The sequence below is a fragment of the Bombus vancouverensis genome, chromosome 11 (assembly GCF_051014615.1).
Source record: "Bombus vancouverensis nearcticus chromosome 11, iyBomVanc1_principal, whole genome shotgun sequence".
In the NCBI taxonomy this organism is placed as follows: Eukaryota; Metazoa; Arthropoda; class Insecta; order Hymenoptera; family Apidae; genus Bombus; species Bombus vancouverensis.
In genome coordinates this window covers 8,740,017-8,763,149 of record NC_134921.1, presented here as the reverse complement: position 1 = coordinate 8,763,149, position 23,133 = coordinate 8,740,017, and the positions used below count along the sequence as shown (strand labels likewise).

The 23,133-nt window shown below is 38.4% G+C and overlaps 1 protein-coding gene across 8 annotated transcripts in view; it reads left to right on the top strand.

Moving 5' to 3' along the window:
- 5-HT1 (serotonin receptor) overlaps window positions 1-23,133 on the top strand; it is a 158,151-nt gene that overhangs the window by 95,099 nt on the left and 39,919 nt on the right. For 6 of the 8 annotated variants that reach the window (XM_076622687.1, XM_076622683.1, XM_076622685.1 and 3 more), the window contains one exon: window positions 17,060-17,495. In XM_076622687.1, the coding sequence (XP_076478802.1) occupies window positions 17,378-17,495 (118 nt within the window). In that variant the 5' untranslated portion in view covers window positions 17,060-17,377. Of the gene's footprint in view, window positions 1-2,378; window positions 2,400-15,346; window positions 16,115-17,059; window positions 17,496-23,133 lie in introns of those variants that run through there. The other 2 variants (XM_076622690.1, XM_076622686.1) reach the window with 2 other exon arrangements.

Below are 23,133 nucleotides of genomic sequence, written 5' to 3'. Positions count from 1 at the left end.
ACAAATTCGCAAGATCGAATGGAACGTATCTATGAAACGTAGATTAAAATAAACATTCAGGCACAAACTTTTAAACGTTTCCTCAGTCTTTGAACCCATACGAGGCTAACACCAGATCGTGCGTTAATTTCGCAATTTCCTCGAAAACTCACGGAAATGCTACAAAATGGCGTAACAATGCTGAAAATCCTGATCCGTTTTCAGTTCGAGTCGTAGACAATGGAAAGCTCGGTGAATTAATCCATAACATCGCCTTGTAGTTAGAGTACAATGCGTGAAACCTGTTTCAGCCCCGTGTTCCATCCCTTATACCTTCCACCCTAGTACGTCACGCTGTTACTCTCTGGCTGAGTAAATCTGTTTCAATTGTCGACGATCCCCTTTCATTAGCATCGGTAACGAAGTCAACGCTTTTTTTCTGGCCAGGATATTGGCTGGTGTCGACACGGAGTCGCCGATACAGAGTCGCCGATACGGGAAGAAAAGCAACGTCACGCCGAGGCGAAAGTCTGCTATTCAAGCTTTCCCTTCTCTACCGCGGCTTAAACGCTCGTTGTTTGCGGACGGAAGAATCGTTTCGTTCGTGCGTTTCGATTTTACGTGACCGCGCAACGAAGAAGTACGTGTCTGCTTTCCGTGATTTTTCCACGGGAAAAAAGAAGGATTAGAGAAAGAAGATAGGAACGATATAGCTTTAAGAAGAAGTTTCAGTAGATTAATCTGCGACTAATCGAACGTCGCTGATTTTTATTATAGCTACGATAGAAAACAAAAACACAGAATAAATTAAAAATGTATTTGGAGTGGATTGAGAAAGAACAGTGACGAATATTTCGACTAGAGAAAATGAAATTTATCGTACGGTTGTTTATTAAAAATTCAAAGTTTTAATCTGTTGTTTTGTGACTTTTTTAACGGCTTCTTAATGGTAGAATATTAGGTAAAAAACAGTTTATCAACGTTCCAGCTTTCGATAAAGTTACAGGGATAAATATGCGGGAAATTCACCAGGGAAAAGCCGTTCTCTTAAATTTCCCTCGAAATTCACAATATCTGATTTTCTTGAAATTTTGAAAGAATATCACCTGTAATATATTACACAATATAGCACGGAATTTTTCTAAGGTTTGATAATTCTTAATCTAAAATGTTCGTCTTATAGTTGAAGTTTATATTAAAGTTTCCTACAAATGCGAGCTATTTCCCTCGAATAAAAACTACAGTCTACATACCGTGATATTACAAGGCAAGGGAATAAAGTCGAGCTGTTATTTTTACAATTAGTTTCATCGTATTTACTTTGGAATTTACAACACTGGAATTTCATTAATTTTATTGCCAGATCTAATAAACAAATACCGAAGCTTGTTAGAGCAGGTAATTAAAAAAAATCTCCTAGAGAAAGTAATAAAATTACATTTTAAAGTCTAAAGCTTCGAATGTTCGGAGATTGTATCGCGGAATTTCTAGCTTCTCGAAATTCAAGAGCGCCGAGCGAAAATTGAATTATTATTGCGGCGCCTGTGGACAGCGATAACAACGATGCAACGAGTATCGTTTCGACAGGGACCAGGGTGTGCTTTCGTGGGACGTGTTAGGTTCGATCGTTCGATGTTTGCCACGATCAAATAGAAAGTCGAGACTCTGGATGATCGGTCGAACGAATTCTCGCGTTTTCCACCAAAATTGTCACGAACGTTGAAGTTTGTGGTTTACGAGCGACGCTCCTTTACAGCTGCCACGATTTTACAATGTCCCATCGCTGAGTTGTTACTTCGACAATTTCTGACAATTTTCCCTGCCGTTCTGCCATCCACGGTTCGCTAATTGACACGCTCTCAGCCACGGATTTATCGTGCGAAAATCTACGACACGAGAAAACGACTGTCTCTTCCTTTCTCCCTTTATTCCTTCGTATTTGAAAAAGAAGTTTTCTATGATGGTGTCGTTCCACCAAGAACATTCTCTCAGTCGCTGTTCGCTCTAAAGATACCTCAACGTACGAATTTTATAATTCATTTAATTCTCAACCATTGGTCATTAGATCGTTGACTTTTACTCATTCACATAAAATTTGGAAAATGTAAAAATGCGCAAAATACACGTGGTGAAACATCCAAAGTAGAGGAGAACGCGTTATAATCTCCAACAGGTGAAACAGACTTTCACATTGCCTCTTTCTTACTCGTGTTCATAAAAATATAAAGTTGCATAATAATCCGCATTTCACGCGGTTTCGCACGAATTCTCACGCCTGTACAGATTCCTCTAAGAACAGAGGTATCAAATTTTATCAATAACGTGCATTCAACGAGCGGGAAGAACGAATATCCTATTCCTTTCTAGGACAATTCGAAAGCAACGAAGCATGTGTAACGGATACCAAAGGCAGATGAAAGGTGAGCGAATTATTTATGAAACAATTCTCTACCGAAGATACTGGGAACGTCGGCATGCGAATAAAATATTCGCTCGGTTTTTTCCGTTGCTGCTTTCGCAACGCTATGCTTCATAATTCGGTCACGTAGCCTGACAAAAACTGTATAGAAAGTACGTGCCTGCAGTGTCGCAGGATATTCGTACTGAATCACAGAGTTCGTTGCTTTTCGAAGAGACACGATAAAAGACTACAATTCTTTATTATCAATAATATTGATATATTATTGGCTCGTGTATTTCACGTTTGCTACTCTTTCATCGATGGAAGATAGAGTCTTCCTAATCGAATTACCCCGAAAGGAGAAAGGATAACCTTTCATGTACTCGTAGAATCGTCACCGAACGTAACACGATATCGGTACAAATTCTCTCGGTACATCTCCTCCGAGAAACATTTTCTCTATTCGATCGAGTTAACTCTTTCGTCTTTTTTCGTTGCTCCTCGGCGAATAGATAAGGTAAATTCGCGGTTGTTTTTCTTTTCTCTTGATCTTGCTTTCTACTCGGTCGAACTTGGTTATCGACGAAAGCTGCCGGATAAAATTTTTTGAGGGAAGAAAATTAATAAACGACCTATAATGCAACTCACAGAGAGTCGAGCGAACGAAGTTTGTTTCGAGCATCGACCGCGTAGCTACTTTTTAATTACATAATGTAACGGTAACAGGCGCCTCTTTACACTCGCGTGTCTGCATGGTTCATCGTGGTCACGGCTAATGCAAAGACGAGCTTTCTTTTTCCTTTTTTTCTTGTCTTTTTTTTCGTTAAAGCCAGCCACGATGCACGAAGTTGCTACGAAGAGAAGAAGCAAACTTTTTTTTCGCCCGGTTTCATTAAACAGGATCCAGGCCATTTCCTCTGGCCGTAGTCGTTCCAGTGGTCGAGATATAGCCGCTTGCTCTCTTGATTAAGGGGCTGGAACAAGTATTAAAAATTCCACGGTTCAGGGTTACGCGTAGGCCGGAGAAGAGGCGCGAGAACAGCGACGAACGAAACTACGCGGTGTCATTCGAAAGAGAGAAAACGCTCCGTACCGAGCTGTATTTCACGTAGGAAAATTGCCGGCCAACTGGTCTTCAACCTCAGAAACTTACGAGACTTGCTTGCTGCTTCCTAAAGAAAGTTTCGCGCCGTATATAAATCACGCGCCCTTTTAATTATTACGATGAAAGTTGTTAGATTCATCCGGTGTTCATGCACGTGAAATTAGATCGCTTTTTAAAGTCTCTGGATTTGAGATACGTTATCAGAAAACAGACGTCGGATAAATCACGAGCCATCTCTTCTGGAAGTTTCAGTGGTTTATGTAAAAACCGGCAGAAACTCCGACTAACTTCTGCGAACTGGGTTTGTCTCCTTCGCGAAAGCGGGTGTCACTTGCAAGGGATCAGTTGTTGGAAAAACAGTGTGTATCTGGCAGATAACGTACGCCGTGTCATAGTCTGGGTACTAATTTATTTTATAGTTCAGTTGGTTAATTTTTTACAGATCTCTCGCTGGAAAATTTTTTCGAACCTCTTTCTACAAAGTATGCGAAAACAGGGAATGATATTGGGAAAAGGAAAGAACAGGACATCAGAAAGATCAGAACAACAGATCAAGTCAGATCGTCAGACCTACACGTTACGTGTTCGATTTCTTAAAGGGGAAATTTTATAAAATTTATCTCGTGGATCTCTTTCTTGAATCTTCTTATATGAATCGTATTAAAATAGCCTGAAATATAAAAGAATATGGAATTCTTGAATTAAACTTGCGTATCTGGTGTATTCAATTAAAAGATCAGTTGTATAATTCTTCAAGGAAAAACTTTTAGAAATTTTGTCCTGAGCTTCTCTGTATAAAATATGCAAAAATGTGGAATGAGATTGGAAAAATAGAAAATACGTAGAACCCGTGGCTTTCATTTACGTATCGGCGTTTCCAGTTAATGGATCTACCCGAGAGTTTTTTAATTCCGCGAAGAAAAACTTTTCTAGTGAAGTATAGCCAAGTATGCAGAAACGTGAAACGAATTGAAGGTACAAAGGAATATAGAATTCGTGAATAGCACTTATGTATCTGGCGTGTCGAATTAAGGAATAGTTCCCTTTCTATAGCGAGCCATTGAAGAAACTTTGATCATTTAAATGCAGATCGACTTGTGCATCTTTGTTTGTACAGTCACAATTCGAGCGCCGTCGCAGAAAATACGAACATATCCATTTATTCACGCTTACAGCAATACGAACATGCCGGCTTTACGAAGTTAACCCTCGAGAGTAACAGCAAGAAGGGCTAATGTCGTTCGTTTGACAAAGAAGGCGATAGCCGTGTGATCCTCCGTGTAATCCAGCATCATTTCATTATCTGTGATTATTCAGTCTCCCTTTCTTCTCCCTTCAACTCGCTATTCATTCTCTTCCATGGTGAAATTCGAATTGAAAGAGAGAAGTAGTACTTACACCCAGTTACAGATTAGTTTTCATTTATCTCGAATCTTCTGAGTTTACGTAACAATGCCAGGCGAGACTCCGTTACTTTCACTTTGTGCTTTGTGATCTGTCGGATTACAGTTTCGCCTCCATTTCATACCAACTTTTCGCCTATTTTCGCCAGTAGGCTACAGCCGCAAATTTTTCAAACGCTCGATTCATCCAGGTATCCATAGTACAGGAAATTCGATCATTTGCTGCAATCACCAAAAATATTCGTTTTCAGAAAATTATTCAAATCAGCATTCGTATATTTATATTTATAATTGCATGGGATTTGTAAGAAATAATCTGTTGATTGCTTTGTTCTTTTGCCTAGTTATTTTCTCATTTGCGTAGAATATTCATAACATTGGAAATATTCAATCGCTTGTTCTACATTTCATCAGCAAAAATTCTCATTACCCCAATAGAAAGAAATAACCGATCGATCCTCTTATTATTTTCGCATCTTTCCATCTCTACGCGCTATTTCCAACGCGTAAACCTCAATCATTCGTTCTAAACAATTAAAACATTCCTATTTTCGATCAATTTGGTGATCCCAAAATCAATAAGAATAACGCGATACAATGGAGCCAAGAATTTCAAATCCATAGTTGTAAAATTGAAGGAAAACTCTGGCTAGGATCATATCGCGATCGAGTCGAAGGTTTGTCTTTCATTTGCAAATTCCACAAGCTCTGTATGCCATATTACTGCGCTGTATAAAGGCAATTTTCGTTGCGCTTGGGAAGCTGCATCCACGGTGTACTTAGGCTGCTCTATTACTGGCGTTAACGCCCTTATTGCATCGACGTGATAGTGGCGGCTAATGGTAGCGTGTGTCGTTTAATTTATGCGCATAATCTTGATGGTTAAGTAAACAGAAACCCCGAGACTTCCGTTCGGTGTTCGTTCTCTTTCCGTACGTCAAGTATCCCGGAGCAGAGGAAGGGAGTGGAAGAGACGTCACTGGCGGTTGAATTTATTGTAGATGTATATCTGACGCGAAGATACACTGCATTAGCGTTAATTAATAATCGATTCGCCAAGAACGGTGCAAACCTTGAACTCATTTAAATTTCACCACCCTCAACTTCGCAAGAAGCGCGCGAATTATCGGGAGTTGGGACACATCTCGATAATTAAACCGGCTAGACTTGGAAGACTTTTAAATTTTACAGGCTATATCGATCAAGCTCGTAACTACTTTAATTCTAAAATGTAATTGCTCGACAAGTAAAAAAAATATTACGAATATCATGTTTTTTTAATTCAGCTTAGAAATTGCAATTTTTCTTAGCATTTCTTCGCGATAAATAAAGTATCGAAGTAAGTAAAATCTACATACTGGTATAATAAAACAGATGTAAATTACTTTCTTCTCTTCTTCTTTCTATCTTCTTTCACTTGCATCTCCATCAATTTCAATCAGATTTTATAAAATATTTGTTATTATGAATATCAAATATCGTTCGACGTTGCCTCCTGTTATAAACCAAAATACCTCTGCAAAATCTGGAAACGATCGTGACTAAGGACCCATATATAACGTTATATTAACATAATCAAAGAGAGAGGACGTAACGGGGGGTCTCCATAGGCGATAGCCGAACATAGTGAAAAGGAATTTATGGTAAAGATATTCTATCATAATGGTGATGCCTGAGGTGCAATTTCCTCCTGCATATCGGAGACATTACTCGCGGATATAATTTCGCCGGTTTTCCCTTCCCCGGTATCTTCTTTCTTATCTTTACCAAAGTCACTTCCATTCCCCAAAGAAACACCCACTCACCCGCATACATATACATACACCCATAGAGAAACGTGGATTCTACTTTCTGGCCAATATGCAACGTCTGCGATTTACTATTTTGTATACGAATAAATTTCTCAACTCAGTGTGCATTATTATAATCGCATTAATACGATTTTACAGGTCTGTTGGAGGAGTAAATTGAATCGAAGAATAAATTGCGTTCTCATATTGGACGAGGGAAATGCAGAGGTTTCTTGACAATTCGGTGAAATATTCGGTGATAAACATGGAGCGAAATAAGAGTGCAGATACGCTCGTAAAATATTGGACGAAGTATTTAACAGGCAGGCTGGTCAGACTTCATTCTTCCAACACTGATTTATCGAAGTAGTCGAAATGATCGTTTCCAAATTTTTTGCTTTCAAAATTGATGCTGTCGTGTGGAAATTTTTCACAAATTAATGTTGTTTTTTTATTTATTATCTTCTACGCATTGGATTATTCGGAAAATTCATAGCGAGATTTAGAAACAATTTCATTTGTTTTCAGTTTTATTATCGACAATAACATTAAAATATTGATATTATTTTTCGACTAATTAAAGCAGCACTAGAATCTCATCGATACCGAAAGCGATGAATCTTCTCCCCTCTCCCTCCCCTCGTTTGGAATTCGTCCAAGTCGGAAAGGATCGCTCAAAATTTGCTCGCATTGTACGTGCCTCGTTTTTACATTCCGCGTACCGTGGATGATTTATCTGCAGGTATGTTGTAGCTACGTTTCCTTAATCGCCATAAAAAAAATTCATGGCAGATAACGAAACAAATCGAGCTGCTGTGATTTATCGTGCCTTAATCCACCGATACCACGATACTCGACGATTTTTTACCAGTTAACCGCGTGATCGATTCTGGAAATTCGCTTCATACCCCGCTTTCCGATTGCGATGCGACTCGTTCAAAATTCGAAACTCTTCGATGGTATAGACACTTTCAAATTATTGTATTGTTAATTGGTCAAACAAATTTTCAGACATAGCTCTATAATTTTATCACGTTATTATAAAATACAAATTAATTCATCGAAAAAGGTTCAGCATAAATGTTCCCGTAGCTGTCAAACGAAATGAGATCCCTGCGGATTATCATAAACGTCTTTATATTTGCTTTTCGAACGAAACATGTGTTTCTTCATACATTCAAAATTTGTTTAAATATCTCTTATTATAATATTACAATACTGAAAATATTAATACATTGTTTATCTTGATAATTCTACCTTTGATTGCCGTAAAATCTCGTCGATTTATCAGCTGTTTGAAAGACTTTCATCTTTCAATCTAAGAAATTGTTTTACTTTTTTAATTACTAAGATTCTCCTGCCTAGTCATAAAGGGATATTAAAATGAGAAAAACAACAAAAGGATATTTATTATATCTTTCCCTGTGATCTTCCGGTATAAGTGGAATAAATAAAATTGGCGAAGAAATAGTGGTTGCTTCTGGAAAACGGTGAAATTTCATGCGATGTCATGACGCGTCCGGGAAATAGAGAAAATGAGAGAACAACATAGGAAATACACACAGCAGGGGGCTGCGAGGCGATAAATCGCCTTTCCCCTTGTACTTCCTTTGCCGAATACGGAAGAAGCTGTGTTCTCGCCACTCAGCGTGGAGGATTACTGAATCTCCAGGTCGATCGATTTTTCTTTTCTCGGGGGTTCAAATCGCCTCGATTCCTCCCCAATCTTCCACCTTGTAGAAGTTGCAAGCCTCTAGATATTAAACCTCGGAACCTCGGTGTACCAGGTTTTCCAATTTTTTGGAAATTCTTGAGTCATCGTAACAATTGTCGCCTACGCTGTTACACACACACATACACACACACACGTACATACTACTTACTACTTCCAACTCAAGAACATTCCAAATTCCTCTCGCGAACTCCTTTCACGAAAATCCATAAAACTCGCCTAAAATGTGAAACTAGAGAGAGAGAGAGAGAGAGAGAGAAAGACAGAGAGAGAGAGAGAGAGAGAGAGAGATTCTCGTCGTTAAGTCACGCTCGATCAACCATGATTTATCGGGGGAAGAAAAGACAGCACGGGGTGTGAAGGATGACGACGGTGTTGTCGTTATTAAATTTTAAGCCGGGACAAGACTCGCGGTCCTTTCAAAGTGAATATTAATGTCTCACCAGGTGGTAAGTCCCTGACGAGATTCTGATAACAGTGATACGAGGAATAAGCAAACTATCTCAATATAACAAAATCTCGTTTATCCGCGCCTCGTTTATATGAACAAGTTAATTTCAAGCCTCTATTATGCAAACTACGATCGAATGGAATTTCGCAATACAAACGGTGTATTTTTATAACGAGGATATTAATACACCAAATCATCTGTTGTTATCCAAAATAAATTCTATATGCTAAAGAAGGAACAAATTGATAAACCGTACGAGTCTTTTTTTAATACTGGAATATTTTAATGAAATACCTTTTTGGTACCTGTTTGAGGATAAGTTAATAACAATCCTGAATTCGTTTGATGTACACGCTATAGTGTTGTAGAAGGTAATAATAGACACCAATTTATGCGCATAACAAAAGCTTGTGTTTCATATAACCACTTTACTCCATGTCTGATCACATACGTACCGTATCTACTTACCCGTATTCTACTGTTCTCTTGTTTCACCGCAAATCTAAGAAAATTATCGTTTATATAGAGACATTACCATCTGCGTGTTCTGACTGTGAAAGCAACTTTGACACCTGGAGAATGAAATTCACACTTCGCAGTACGATTGAGATGTACAATCTTCCGACTTAATGCAAGCGTTATTCTGGTGAAAAGCGATGCGTTTATAGGACACCTTTACGAGCGCCGTTATCAAACTTCGTGAGACTAAAACTCCAGATGTTTAATCGACAGCGGTACAGTAAAACTCCATTTGTTGGGTCGAAATTTTAGTTGATATTTCACTGACTGAACTTTCGCCGAGCGAATCCACTTGTCAAGTCGTCAGCTCTAATCACGTGGACGAAAAATATTAAGTAGCGGAGAAAATGGGTGAATTACAATTGTATAAATTGTTTGTCTTCCAACAAGTTGCAACAAATTTCTAGGCAAGTTCTACTGTGTCCTAATCTAAATATCCAAGAGAGCTAAGATGAGAGTTGGTCGCGAGTATTGGCTGATCTTCGTGTTCCCTATTCTCTCTATCGCGGTTCCTATACGTATATGTTGTATGTGTATCTCTCGTTCTCCTGATACCGAACTTCCTTGCTTAACTAAGTTCTTGGTGAATGCGCTTAACAACCACGAGCCTTGTCCTGCTACTGGCTAGCGCCATACCGACCGTCTGCCGTATGATTTAACGACAAACTTTGAGGTCTTACTTGTAAACGCGGTCAAATTAGCTGGGTACGTATTGCAGCCGGTTATTTAGACTTACGCCGACAGTTTTAAAGTTTCCATGGTGTTACAGCAGGACAACATAAGGGTTGGCAAGGTGACTTTACTTAAGGAACTATTTTATGGAAGGCAAGGATGGGATTCACGAGTGTTCGTTCTGTTTGTTCGCGAGATTATACTCGCTAATGGTCCTTGGTATTCGTTATACGAGACGTTTTAAGAATCCGGATGATCAAGAGATATAACCGGTACAAATATCAGGATTATTTCTGTTGTAAAGTTCCACTGCAAAGGCGAGCGAATCTTATCGTACGAAAAGCACACAAAAAAACGCCTGGGAAAATCCATTTCTATGATGACGCAGTATCTTTTCATTTCAAGAAAGCTTGCGTCCGTTCGCAATAATAGGGTTTGAGAGTGTTGCCTGGTAGATTCTTGCGTATCCTCAACGTAGGAGGAACGATTCTCTTCTCCTTTTAATTACCTTCTTGCGCAATTTCATTAGGAACATTCAGATATATACCGGACCACGACAGTGTTTGAATACTTACCATAGATAATTTTTATGTATACAGTATGTATAATGGAATTTCATTTGCGAGTAATGAGACACAATTATGAGACAGAAACTAATGAGATACACTAATGAGACGCAATTTAATTAACGTATACAGAAATTACGAGACATTTATTGCAAACATATATTCAACAAAACTTACGTGCACACAATTATGAATTGTATTAAATAATATTACAGCATTGCATAACATAAATAGGTATCTTAAACCCATTAGAAATATTAAATACGAATATTGAAGTTTATCAATATAATTGATAATTAACTGTTTAAACACTTTCGTGATTTCTATGAAATGTACACTTGTATCAAATATTTTGTAGCTTCTGTATGTATTTTTAAATTCGTTTCCACCTGTACTAATATGCTCATGACAGTCGAATCTCATAACAATGCTAATGAAATTTCAAAACGTTTCGTATAACACGCGTATGATATATTCATAAAAGATGTATACAAACGAGCCTGTGTAGTCGTCGAATGACACAGTGAAACCTGGGAATGGAATCGCGATTCGTCTCTTCTTCGTTTAATTTCACATCTCGTGAGAATTATTACACGATTTAAGGATCCAACGGGTGCGTACACCTTTATTGCGTTCGTACGGGAATGAAAAATTACGCGTTTCCTGCTACACGAAATGAAAACCCGCCCCCAATACGAGTGCCGCGTTTCATTCGCTAAAAACACAGCGGCAACTGGCTGATTCATATTTTATTCATGGGACGCGCAACCGGTACAGTTCCCTTCCGATTTCTCGCGAGCCGCTCTCTTGTTTCGTTCCCGGGGGTCTTTCCCGTGGAAAGGGATGGCAATATTGCGGCCAGTTGTAATGTTTCGCGACAATGACGTTACCCTAGTGCTGCACCGGTGTTTTAGAGGGCCGGATTTTCCACTATTTCATAAGTCAAATCGAATGGCGCCCGGTGAAAATTGGGAAAATGGGTTCGATGGTTTTAATGGCTTCAATGGATTTGGAAAAAAACATTTCCTGTGTTACATATGGAGAAAGGCTCTGACCATTAAAAAATGTATTAACTTTTCAAATGAGTATATATCGTAAAAGTAAAGAATCGTTTCTAGTGTCATTTTCGTTTTTTATACGAAGTTATTGTGCCTACGTTTTCTTTTTTTAAATTATTATCTTAAATGCGTAAGTTTTAAAATATATAGAAATTAACAAGCGAATTGGTCATTTGAAACAACAGTCGCTATTTTTTTTCGTGGAATCTATAAATATAAATCGAAAAATATAAATTCCGTTTATAGATATGAAATATAATAATCATTGTACCACAATTTCGGATACACGTTGCAGTATTTCGTTATGATGATTATGAGAAACAAAATTATTACGATTTGATGTGCCCACAGTTTTGTAATTAAAGTACATCCTATGGAAAGTGGGATAGCTTCTGGTACACCTGGTCCATAGATTCGATCAGAAAATTAATTTTCTAATATAGTAGAATTGTATTATACACGCGGAATTTTAATGTGAAATAATATTCTGTGAACGTAACAGGATTCAACCTGTCAAATACTCTTATTTGACGTGTTGTGTCAAAGCGGCCAGTTACTAGAGTTACTCGAGATTATCGCGGACTCACGCGCTGGAATTAAACCGGGAAAATTTCGCAAAATCCAGATTAAGGCGTTACGTGGGACCGCGATTTTCTAGTTTCTCATTTAATTAAAACTTGCGCCTCGGCAGTGAGGATGCAGCGGGGTGGAGAATTTGTTATTCCGGCTGTTCAAGAGAGTGGAAAATAAAGTTTCATCGTTTATGACCGGTTCCTTCGGATAACGAACATACCCAAGCTCGCGGCTATTAACGCGATTACTTTCACTGACCCGATACATTGACCAAGAGTTCTTACATTAATCTGTATTAGCCTACAATCGTGCATCCGACGTTTTGCTTAATTAGAAGCAGTTTGGACGAAGAAGAAGAAGAACGTTTAGCGTGATATACTGACTGAAGTTTCGCCATGCTGCTCGCAGAACAATTAAGGGATCATTTTCTCTATCATTTTGTGTTTTTATTTCCATTACTAATATCTCTATATTTCTTTTTAATATTGGGTTAATGCACATGAAGTTTCTTTTATTGAAATAAAAATGTAGCCGCATGTAGTTTCTTTAACAGTTCTATCCTATTTAATGAAAATAATTTTTATGGTACATGACCAGACTGTTAGTATCTGTACAAATACATTTTCCTTTAAATATTTTTCTATATTTTTTATGAACATACGAGGTTTCGTTTCTTCAAATAAATATTTAACCACATACATATAGTCTCTCTAGTTGAACTTTGAACAAAATAATTTTTATGATTAGACTGTTGATAATCGTGCAAATTCATATTGTGAGGGACATAATTAAAAAGATAAGACTCGAGAAGATATCTAGTATATATTATTACGAGCACTACATTTTAGAATGTTTTATATAATTTTTGTCTTCATCCCCATTAACGTGTAACAAATTCATGCTTCAAGACCGATGGTTTAACTCGAACCATTTCTTTAGAAAGTGACATTTTAATGTATAGAAACCACTATCCGGTTACGTGTACGTTTCTATCACACCCTGAACACTTGGGTGGCGTCTAGCCAGGCACACCATGACATGGAATTGATTTACAGACAAGCCCGTTAGTTTGAACCGTAGCGTTCTCCGGTCGAGCCCGACGGCTCGGTTAACTCGGTATTTCCAAATTAACTTAACTTCTGCAGCCTTAATTACGTTTCTTGGCCTGGCCAACTTTGTTAGCGTGTCGCTGCCCATATTGTTTAGCTGTGCCGCCGCTGGCTTCCATTAGCCTCATGTAACTAACTTCCCTCCTCTTCTGAGGACTTTCCGCTTACAGAAGCTTACGAGATCCGCGGATTACTGGCTCAGCTCTTAGCCGGCTTTCGAAGGCCACTCGAAGCCGCTTAGAAACATCCTCATCCTCCCCTAAATCCTGAACGATTTCTAATTCGACCGAACTTCCCTCAATAGAGTGGACAATTTAAAGATTGCCACAGCTAAACGGAGAGAAAGAAGAAAGAAAGAACGTTGAAAAATGCATAGAATGCGCGTAACATGCAAATTTATACGATATATCGAAAATACATAGTACTCGTTGTAATATTTAAAGCGAGGGAACGAATCTCCATTTAGATTACATTTCTCTAGTTTGTAGAAGTATGAATTTCCAACGGATCCGCTGTCTAGTAACGATCTTTTGATTGTAATTGTCGGAATCATACACAATTCTCGGCTACGTTTATGTAGCAATAAAATGAATTTTATCGTGAACATTGATGAAAGTTTACAACTTTGAGATAACAGTTGGAAAGTAAAGTGATCGAAGTTCGGGATAAGGTTAATTTTATTTGTGAAATTTCGTACTCTTATAAATCCTCGAAATAATTTCTATCATTTAAATGAAATTTGTTGTTGCAAAATCGCCGCAGATTATATAGTACATGTTTTTCATTTTAATTCTTCTCCAAAGATTAATCGTTCAATCATCGATCCTTGTCAGGAAGTAATTCATCTTCGTTTCAAGATTCTCCGACGTTTTAATCATGAAACATAACACGTCTGTTATAATTTGAACTTTGACGAAATTGGTAGAAGTGTAGTTCGGAGTAATATGGTTACAATATCGATTAATCGACGTTTCAATGGTAATTCCACGCGAGCAGTTGATTAATCCCCCATCCGACAATTTTACGATCATTACGCGATTCAATAACGAAAAAAATGATCGTTCACGCGACGACGACGTTCATTTCCGTTAGTGGATTCGGCTCGTTACAGACAGAGCCAGCTCTCAAGCCGATAGCTCGCGGGATAAACTAATTAATACTTGGCTCCTAGAGTTGAGCTGCTACTTTATTCGATTAACGACATTGTCGAAACAATGGTGCAATTAATGCTCCGCCCGATGGAACAACGGCACGTTATACGACGTTCGATTCGTCGAGGAAACAAGGGGAACCTTTGTTTCATCACGTACCACGGAAACTTCACTCTATACACGTGAGACACGTAGAAACGAAAAACATATTGAGCAAGATGCGTTTCCGCGGAAATATAATTTGTTGAGGGGATACTGAACGCGTTATGGAACGATATATAGAGAAGGAGAGATCTTTACTTTGAAAAAACTGGTACAAATGATCCCTGCCAGGTTTGTTGAAACGCTGCTGGTCGTTAAAGGGGAGCCGTGGTCATTAATGGCGCAGGACGAAGTCAGGAAAGTTAGAGGAAACTTCTCGACGCTGTTCCCCGTAAAATTGATGCGGGGAAATGGACGCCAACCATTTGATGAATTTCTTCGGAACGAATTTTAATTGAAATTACTTTTTCGCAGCGTTCATTACGCGCTGCGGATCGCGATAGTATTAGTTACGAATAGCGCGCGCGCGTTAAAAAATTATTTCTTCAGCACAATTTCGACATCGCTCGCACAATTTATGGTATATGGCTGTTTCGTTGCGTTATTTTAATCGGAACGTCACTGATTATTACGGGCGCTGGCTTGGTGGTTAATTCGCCGCTTTGGTACGGATGAAAATGAGAGAAAAGGAAAAAGTGGAAGGAAGGATGAACAAAGGCGAAGAAAGGCAAAATAAGGGAGGTGCGAGGGTAGAGAAGGAAGAATGGGAGGCACGATGAAGAAAAAGGAGGAGAGAACAAAGAAAGGAGGGAAGAGGATTGCAGATTTTTTGGGAATCGTAGCACGCAGGCGAGTTAATAACGGAAGAAGGAAAGGAAGGGAGGAAAAGAAAGGGAATCTGTAAAGAAAGAAAGGAAAATTATGAGGAGAATGGGAAGAAAAGGAAGATAAAAATGTAAAAAGGATAGAGAATGTAAGAAAGGAAAACCGGATAGAGAAATATCAATAATCGAGACATACCAGCGAGAAAAATGAAGGAAATAAAAAAGAGAAAATCGGGAGAATTGAGACCGGTGAGAAAGAAGGAAAAGTGTAAGAAAGAGAGAAAATAGATGAATTTGCATCGGTAAAAAAAACGAACAGCAAAACGCGTCAACGCGTATTAAAGTAAAATGGAAATAACGAAGGGAAATAGCGAAGCGACGTTTCTCGCGCGGCGAATCGCCATAAAATTTATTTAATAACCCGCGAAAGTGGCTGTTTTATCTGGCGCATCTTTACGAGTACTTCTCTTCGTTCTCCTTCACCTTTTCTTACACCCCTTTTTAACTTTTTAATGGTCTCGAAGGAGTGGAAATTTCTTGACCTGAAACGATCCTCTTCCTCTCGTTTTGTACTCGCCTGGTGTCTCTCCAGTATCATCGATGTCACTTTGACCGGCGGTTAATTCGCAACGAAACTCGCGATGGAATTTTTCTGCGTGCAGTCCGACTACCAAATGGACGATGGATATCTGATGAAGTATTTAAAAGTGTCATCGCGCGGACACGGATCTATGAAACGGTAATTCACGGACCTGTCAATTTGATTCCGCGCAACAATTGAATCTAGACAGCGAGCCAGAATCGTTTCACTAGCTCCAGAGTTAATGAAACGTGTCTATCGAAAAATTAAATATAGCGCACGTGACCTCGGCAAGCAATTTTATGATGCTCGTTCATCGTGGACACACACCTCTTTGCCTCTCGTTCTTTTTTCTCTTTTTTTATTTTTCACTCCTCTATACTCTCTCCCTTTACCTCGTTTCTCTTTTGCCCATATTTATAACCGAACACGGTCTGCACCGGCAGTCAGCGTTTCAATTCCAATAATTGTCGATCGATTACTCCAATTTCGTTACTTCTGCGTACCACCGTGAAGGTGATACTACTCGTTCATTTCTTTCGATCGTTTTTCCCAAAGAGACTTCGTCTGAATAACGTGACTAATTCGATAAAAAAATAGATCCGCGTATGTATATTCAGTGAGCGGAAAGAAATTTGTAGTAGCGTAATTCTGAGCGATTGTGAAAGATTCGTGTGAAGCGACAGCGAACCGAGTGAATTTAGAATAACGTGCAGCTTAATACACGAGAAACTATAGGGCTTATGAGAAAGAAGTACGAGACTTTTCTAGAATATTCTGCTTTTTTATTACAAATGCCAACGCTTATGTAAAAAATTCACTGACATGAAATTCTCTGCATTTCCAATATTTAAATTGTATTAGTTAGGAGCGAAAGAAAGGTACAGCTTCCATATTCATAGGTGTAAAATTTTATTACTGCAGATACTAATTGATGGTTTTGTAGCACGTTTGAAAAAGCGATTTGATTTTGATCGATTCTCAGCTGGCTTACACAATTTATTCCAGTAAACCATAGTAAAACCTCTTCAATCTTCTTCCATCTGTTTTTCAAATTGATACACCAATTCTACCAATTAAAATTCATTTCTTTCTCTGTTGCAGAGCTCACCTCCGACTCGAAGGAAAAGACTTTAAGTCGTTGGGCAAAATTGTGACCGTTGTCCGCGAAAAATGGATAACGGTGAAAATTCTGTGCGACGAATGAGGATATTAGCCGACGACATTCGTATTACAATTTCAACAAACAGACACTAACTTGGCGAACTCGAAGAAGTCGACTGGCCAAGATCGCCTTGAATAGAAGATTCATATCTCGCGGATCTCCTCGTACTGGTGGACCATGGTACGCTATTTAAGGAGATGATAGCCGACATACATTGAAGAGCCTGCTGGAACTGAGAGGATTATATCTCGTACGTCATGGAGGAACACGTAAACCAGACTGCGAATTCGTCCACCGACGGGTTGGCGTTCACCGATGCCTCGATCATCCTCACGACTATGGTCCTTGGTCTCCTGATATCCGTCACCATTATTGGTAAGTTCTGCTTCTACTCTTGGATTCGACGCTTCGACCAAGAAATTTGATAAGTTGTTAAAAATGATCGGGGAAAGTTTTATTTGTTTCGTGGCCTCATTTATTGGCGAACTTCCAACTGGAAAAGTAAAAGCTGTTGAACGCAGGACGAGTCTCGAAGTAGGTGTGTACGTGTGTGTGTGTGTGTGTGTGTGCAGGGTGACACATTAAAAAGTATCGAGCATAGACGGGGCAACTTATTGACGATCTGATGGTCCAGTTCGCTCGGGTGTTCGATATTAATCTATCGCTGCGAATATTTTGGAAAGTACGTTCGGTAGAAGGAAATGGTTTTTGGAGTTGCTGGAGATTGAGAGAAACTTCGTAAGTGTTATATATAGAAACGAGTATACGTGTAAATAGGGAAAGTTTTTATACCGAATTCAATTCAATTTACGCTGCTCACCAAAAACGTAGCAACATTTTATATACGAAATCGCATCGAGGTGTTGCAATTTTTTTGTCGAACAGTGTATTAGTGGTATTATTACTCCACTTATTTTGTTTAGTTTGTAATTATCACCAGAAGATTGGAAACTATTGCATATTTATAGTATTTCCAAGTAGGTACAACGACTACAAAATTATACCGATTATTGACTCACCCTATATTTACGGCATTTACGTGTTAATTGGGTCTAAGCGTAGTAAATCTGATATCATTTGGTAGTACCTTTGTAGTATCTCAATTGATACTATGGAAATGTCAAATGCATTAACTCCATTGACTGCCACGTGAATTTTATATATTTCTGGCATCCGCAACAGATTTAAACGTACTATATCACACAGTTGAAATTTTGCAGGATATATTGTATTTTGCGTAATTCTGTCTGACAATGCTATCCAAGTCACTCATACTGTTAAACCTCTTTCAATCCATGAAATTTACCGTATTTTAATCATTCTAAAAAAAATGTATTATCGTCGGTTATGTTGACAGTCAGCGTGTTAATTGTTTTTGAATTCCCTTTCACCAGACAGAGAACTGGCAAAATTAACCTTTCGATTAATTTAAATTGCCAAAGCAGGGGCGTTCGAGTGCGTTTGATTATCGGATGCAAATCGACGAAATGCGACATCAATTTTACAAAAACGGCTCAACATATACACGAGTGAGTGAAAACTTCGAATCTGGTTGTCGGTGTCTAATCAATTAATCGTTCTCCTTCCGCTTACTGTACAAGCAGCCTGCACGTGCAAGCTCTGTCTCTCTGTTGGTCGATGTAATGGTGTCTGTTGTTAACGTGTAGTTTCGCGGACGGCGTGAACGGTGCACCACACAAGTACAATGGGAGATTAATCTAAAGCTGACACGTTTCCGCGCCGCGTAATGTATTATCGGGAATGACGAGGGTAACCGTGTGACGCATCCACGCACGCATCTACGCGGATAGAATCGGTCGAAAGACTTGGAAAGTAGCGCACGGAGAGGAAATATCCGTTTCGACGGCGACGAAATGAGCTAGGAGAGCTATCAGGCGCCTCAGAGTTAATGGTTCGATTAGAATTTCATGAGACCTTCGTTCGGCATAGCGAACGCGTGTTTAATGTCTCTGAAAAAAGTGCCAATAAGAATCTATTATTCCTCTCCATAGACCTGTGCATACGATGGTCTCTAACATATTTGCAGAAACATTAATTCCATTTTTAAATGGATACTTGAGTTATATGTACAGTATGTACAAGCTTACGAAAGTATTCGAACACTCGTAGATATATTTTACGAAGTGTATTGTACGTGTTAAAGAGATGTTGGAGTTTCATTAGCTGCTGTGGAATTAGACTGGTTAAGCGGTTATATTGGAAAAGTTAGAAACGTGCCTGAAAATGTACGACATGGAAGTTAGGAAATATTTAGTGGAAGAATATATTAAAAATATTTAATATTAATCAATATATTCAGTGGGATCATATTTAATAATTATTATGTATTAAATTATTATATATTAAAGTACCTTAAAACAAACCTTTAAAAAAGGGCAATAAATATCTTGTCATTTCTTCACCGTGGTACTAAAATCATGGCACAAGTAAGGTCAGGGATATTCTATGTGTCAAGATGAAACAACAATCGAGAATAGCAAAATCGCCCCGGGGGCATCAATTTCCAGTTCCTCAAGATCATCTTATGATAAAATTTTAGCGTCCAATGGATTAATCAATATCGAGTCAACGATTGCCATTAAGAGATAACCTTTATCCCATCCGCCGTTATAAATTCAAGATGATCGTCCTTCTAGAAAAATAAACGATATGATCTTAAATAATTTAGAGAGTCGAAGAAACTAAGTTATAACGATTATATAGGGAGATAACGATTATATAGGGATTTAGATATCAGACCCTTCTTTTGCGACACAGGAACAGTTCGCTTCATAAACTGGAGATGCGATGCAGATTACTTAATTTCTGGCTGCTTCGAAGACGAATAGAATTTGCAAAATTTAAGACAGCCTCTCCTTGGGATGTGCCATTTCTGAGAATGGCTAACGGGATTCGGGCCATCTTGGAAGGATTGTTAATTACGTTTTTTGCTGACATCGGTAATTTTCTGATAGCCTTTCTACTCTTGATCGAGAAAAGAAGAAAATAGATAGATAGAAGATAATAGATAGAATTGTATTGCGCCGAAATGGCATTATCAAAATTGGCCAAATATTGAGAAAAACTGAACCACTGGGCAATTCAGTGGTCAAATTGATCGAGTTGTTTTAAAATTCACTTTCATTCTGTCTCTCTGCTTCGCCCATCTTTAATGCGATTCGAAACAACCTTTTTCCAATCTGTGAGTCAGTCTTGCACCTTCGAATTCGAACGTCGGGGTCAATACTATGGAAATTTAATTATTGGCTGGACATTGCGAACACTTACGGATTTACGCAGTTTCCAGTTCATCATGTAAATCGAGCAGCTGTGTGAAAAAAACTCTTTACGAACGTATTACGAACATTGTACAAAGCGTTTTAAATTTTCATTAATTTTAATTAGTTAATTTTCATAAGTGAGATACTACTGCTGAATTGCAAATAAGGAACGTCCGCTTTTGGCGTAGACTTTTTTACATAAAAGCTACAGGATATCTAGTTCGTTGGATAATTGCCAATTTCGTACAGTAACGATCGCGGGGGCATCGGCAATGATGATTGCTTCACCTAAATCTAAAGCGAGCATCGGCGTTACTAACGTGCACGAAGTTATCTACTAGTTCCGATTAATTAATTTCGTTAGCGAATTCCCCTCGCCATTAGTAGATTGTCATTAATCAAATGTTGAACGTAGGGCACGTAATTGAAACACGAGCCGACGATCGATGAATCGCCCAATTTTTGTCCTCATTACCGTGGAAACACCAGAGGAACCTAAAAATTTCATCGCCGGGCTTTGTCTGCCACAAAGTAGAATTTTTCTACTTTCAATCGGCGAATTCAATTGGAGCACGGCTCGCTGGTTTCCTCTAATTCGTGGAGTCGTTTCAAAGGGCGAAATGTTCTTTCGGCCATAATAGCAAAGAAATGACATTAACGTTTTAGTTGGGCGGATCGCAACGTAGCTTATCGTACGTGTCAATAAAAGCTCGTCCTGCTTCTTTAATCCTCCCGCAAATCGTAGAATTTTTGCTGCTTTCAAACGGCAGATTCGATTTCGCCGAGTCAGACACCGATATAGGCAAAATCACGATTTTTCTTTAATACGTATATATATAGAGAGAGAGAGAGGATGTTCTTTGGAAAGGTAGGATGTCTTTTTCACGTCAAGGATAGCGAAAAGAGACGCTGTCTATATCGACCGCGTCTCCTTTATACGTCTACGATGACCAAATAGAAAGAAGGTAGTTTACTCGTCCAGGATGGTGAATGGCCTATTTAAGCTGTATAGAAAAGGTTCGTAAACCTTTATGCCTCCTCTGTACTACTTTGCCATCCCTTCGCGTAATATCATTCTATACTGAAGGATTCGAGCCTGTATCCGGTATCTTGATGATTCACGAATGTTACTGGTAGTTTCGTTTCGTTTGATGATGATTCGATGAACCATCTGCGTAACTCTTACTCGAGTCGTGGAAGTTGACAGGATTGTTTTACTATCGTCTCCTTCATTTTAGTGTCGAGCCTCCTTTGGATTTGAAGCTTTCGTATTTTATTACATTTTTCTTCTCCTTTATCTACTTCTTCTATAATTACTTTCGTTATCCATTTGTTAGTTTTGGCGATATTCTCTAGGATAGTTTATATCTTAAGATGTTTGTAATCTTTATATTTTTGGGACTATGGCTACCAATTATAAGTAGAATATTTTATTTTGTTAATCTTCAATAATACTGGCTGGAACTTTCAGGGATTATTTTATCTCTTTTAACCACTGCAGGCTATTACTTGGAATTGTACTTATTGTTCCTTCTTAATCCTTCCGTTTTCCTGCAGCGTCTTTTTGTGCTGCTTTTTGGAATAGTGGATTAAATTAGAATATTTAGATTTTTCATTTAAAATTCAGAATATTTAGATAAAATTATTAAATAAAATACTTTCATTTAATATAGTACTTTAAATAAGAATTTAATCTACTCAAGCATAAAATATTCTTCACGTATTATCAGGATTCTTAATTCGATAGATATCGTTTCAAAATGATAAATTTTTATTTAATCATACAAACGCCTATATCTCATCGCAAAATTCAAAATGTTTTTTAATATTATGGATATACTTAAAATACCAATTAAATCTGATTATAATTTTTTTCTATTGTCTCCAATAGTTCTTGTATAAAACTTTTTTTCTTACCATACCGTATTGTCCATTAATTCAAAACGCGTTCCATTATTCATTACTCTACCCCTAATACTAAATGCTTCCATTCTCATCGAAACAGATCTACCTTTCTCATCAATTTCCACGAGCAAGAAGAAGTTCTTGACCAACATCGTATTCTATATATTTTAACATAATTTAACTCGGTCCGAAGGATAACAGTAGCGAAGAAGGAGAGGGACAGTGGACGAAACGAAAGAGGATCGTGTAGGATATGGCGAAAACCCGGGGGAAACTAACGGGGGAAGAATAAGAAAAGTTTCTTTGGAAATATGAGTTGTGGCTAGTTGAATGCAACCACGAAGTAGTTTAATTAGAAGGAACAACGTGTTGGACGTTCGTCGGTCGACCGCAACTTCTTTAGAACTAAAGAAAAAGTTACATGAAATCAATGAGTTGTCTCAGAAAGAATTCGACATTCTCGAGCAGGAAGCATTTGCCGAGAAGTGGAAGATCTTTTTCTGGAACGTTTATTCAAACCGGAGGGGAGAGGGATTGTTCGAGAACCGTCGGCAAGAACAGCGAGAATTCAGCTACTTCAATCTGACTAGCGTGTTCGGGGTTGGAAAGTTGGAACGCGCCAGTGAACGTTCCACGGAGCCGGAAATAAATATGACAGTAAGTTTCCGGCTCGTAGTGCCGGCTAACGCTCGAACGCACATCGCGCACGCCGTTACTCTGCGTCCTGGATATTCACTTTAGCAAAATGTATCGCTGATTCGTGACGAAAATGCTCGTTGATTCTTGTATGAAAAATCTTCACTCAGGTGTTAATACCGTTAATCAGG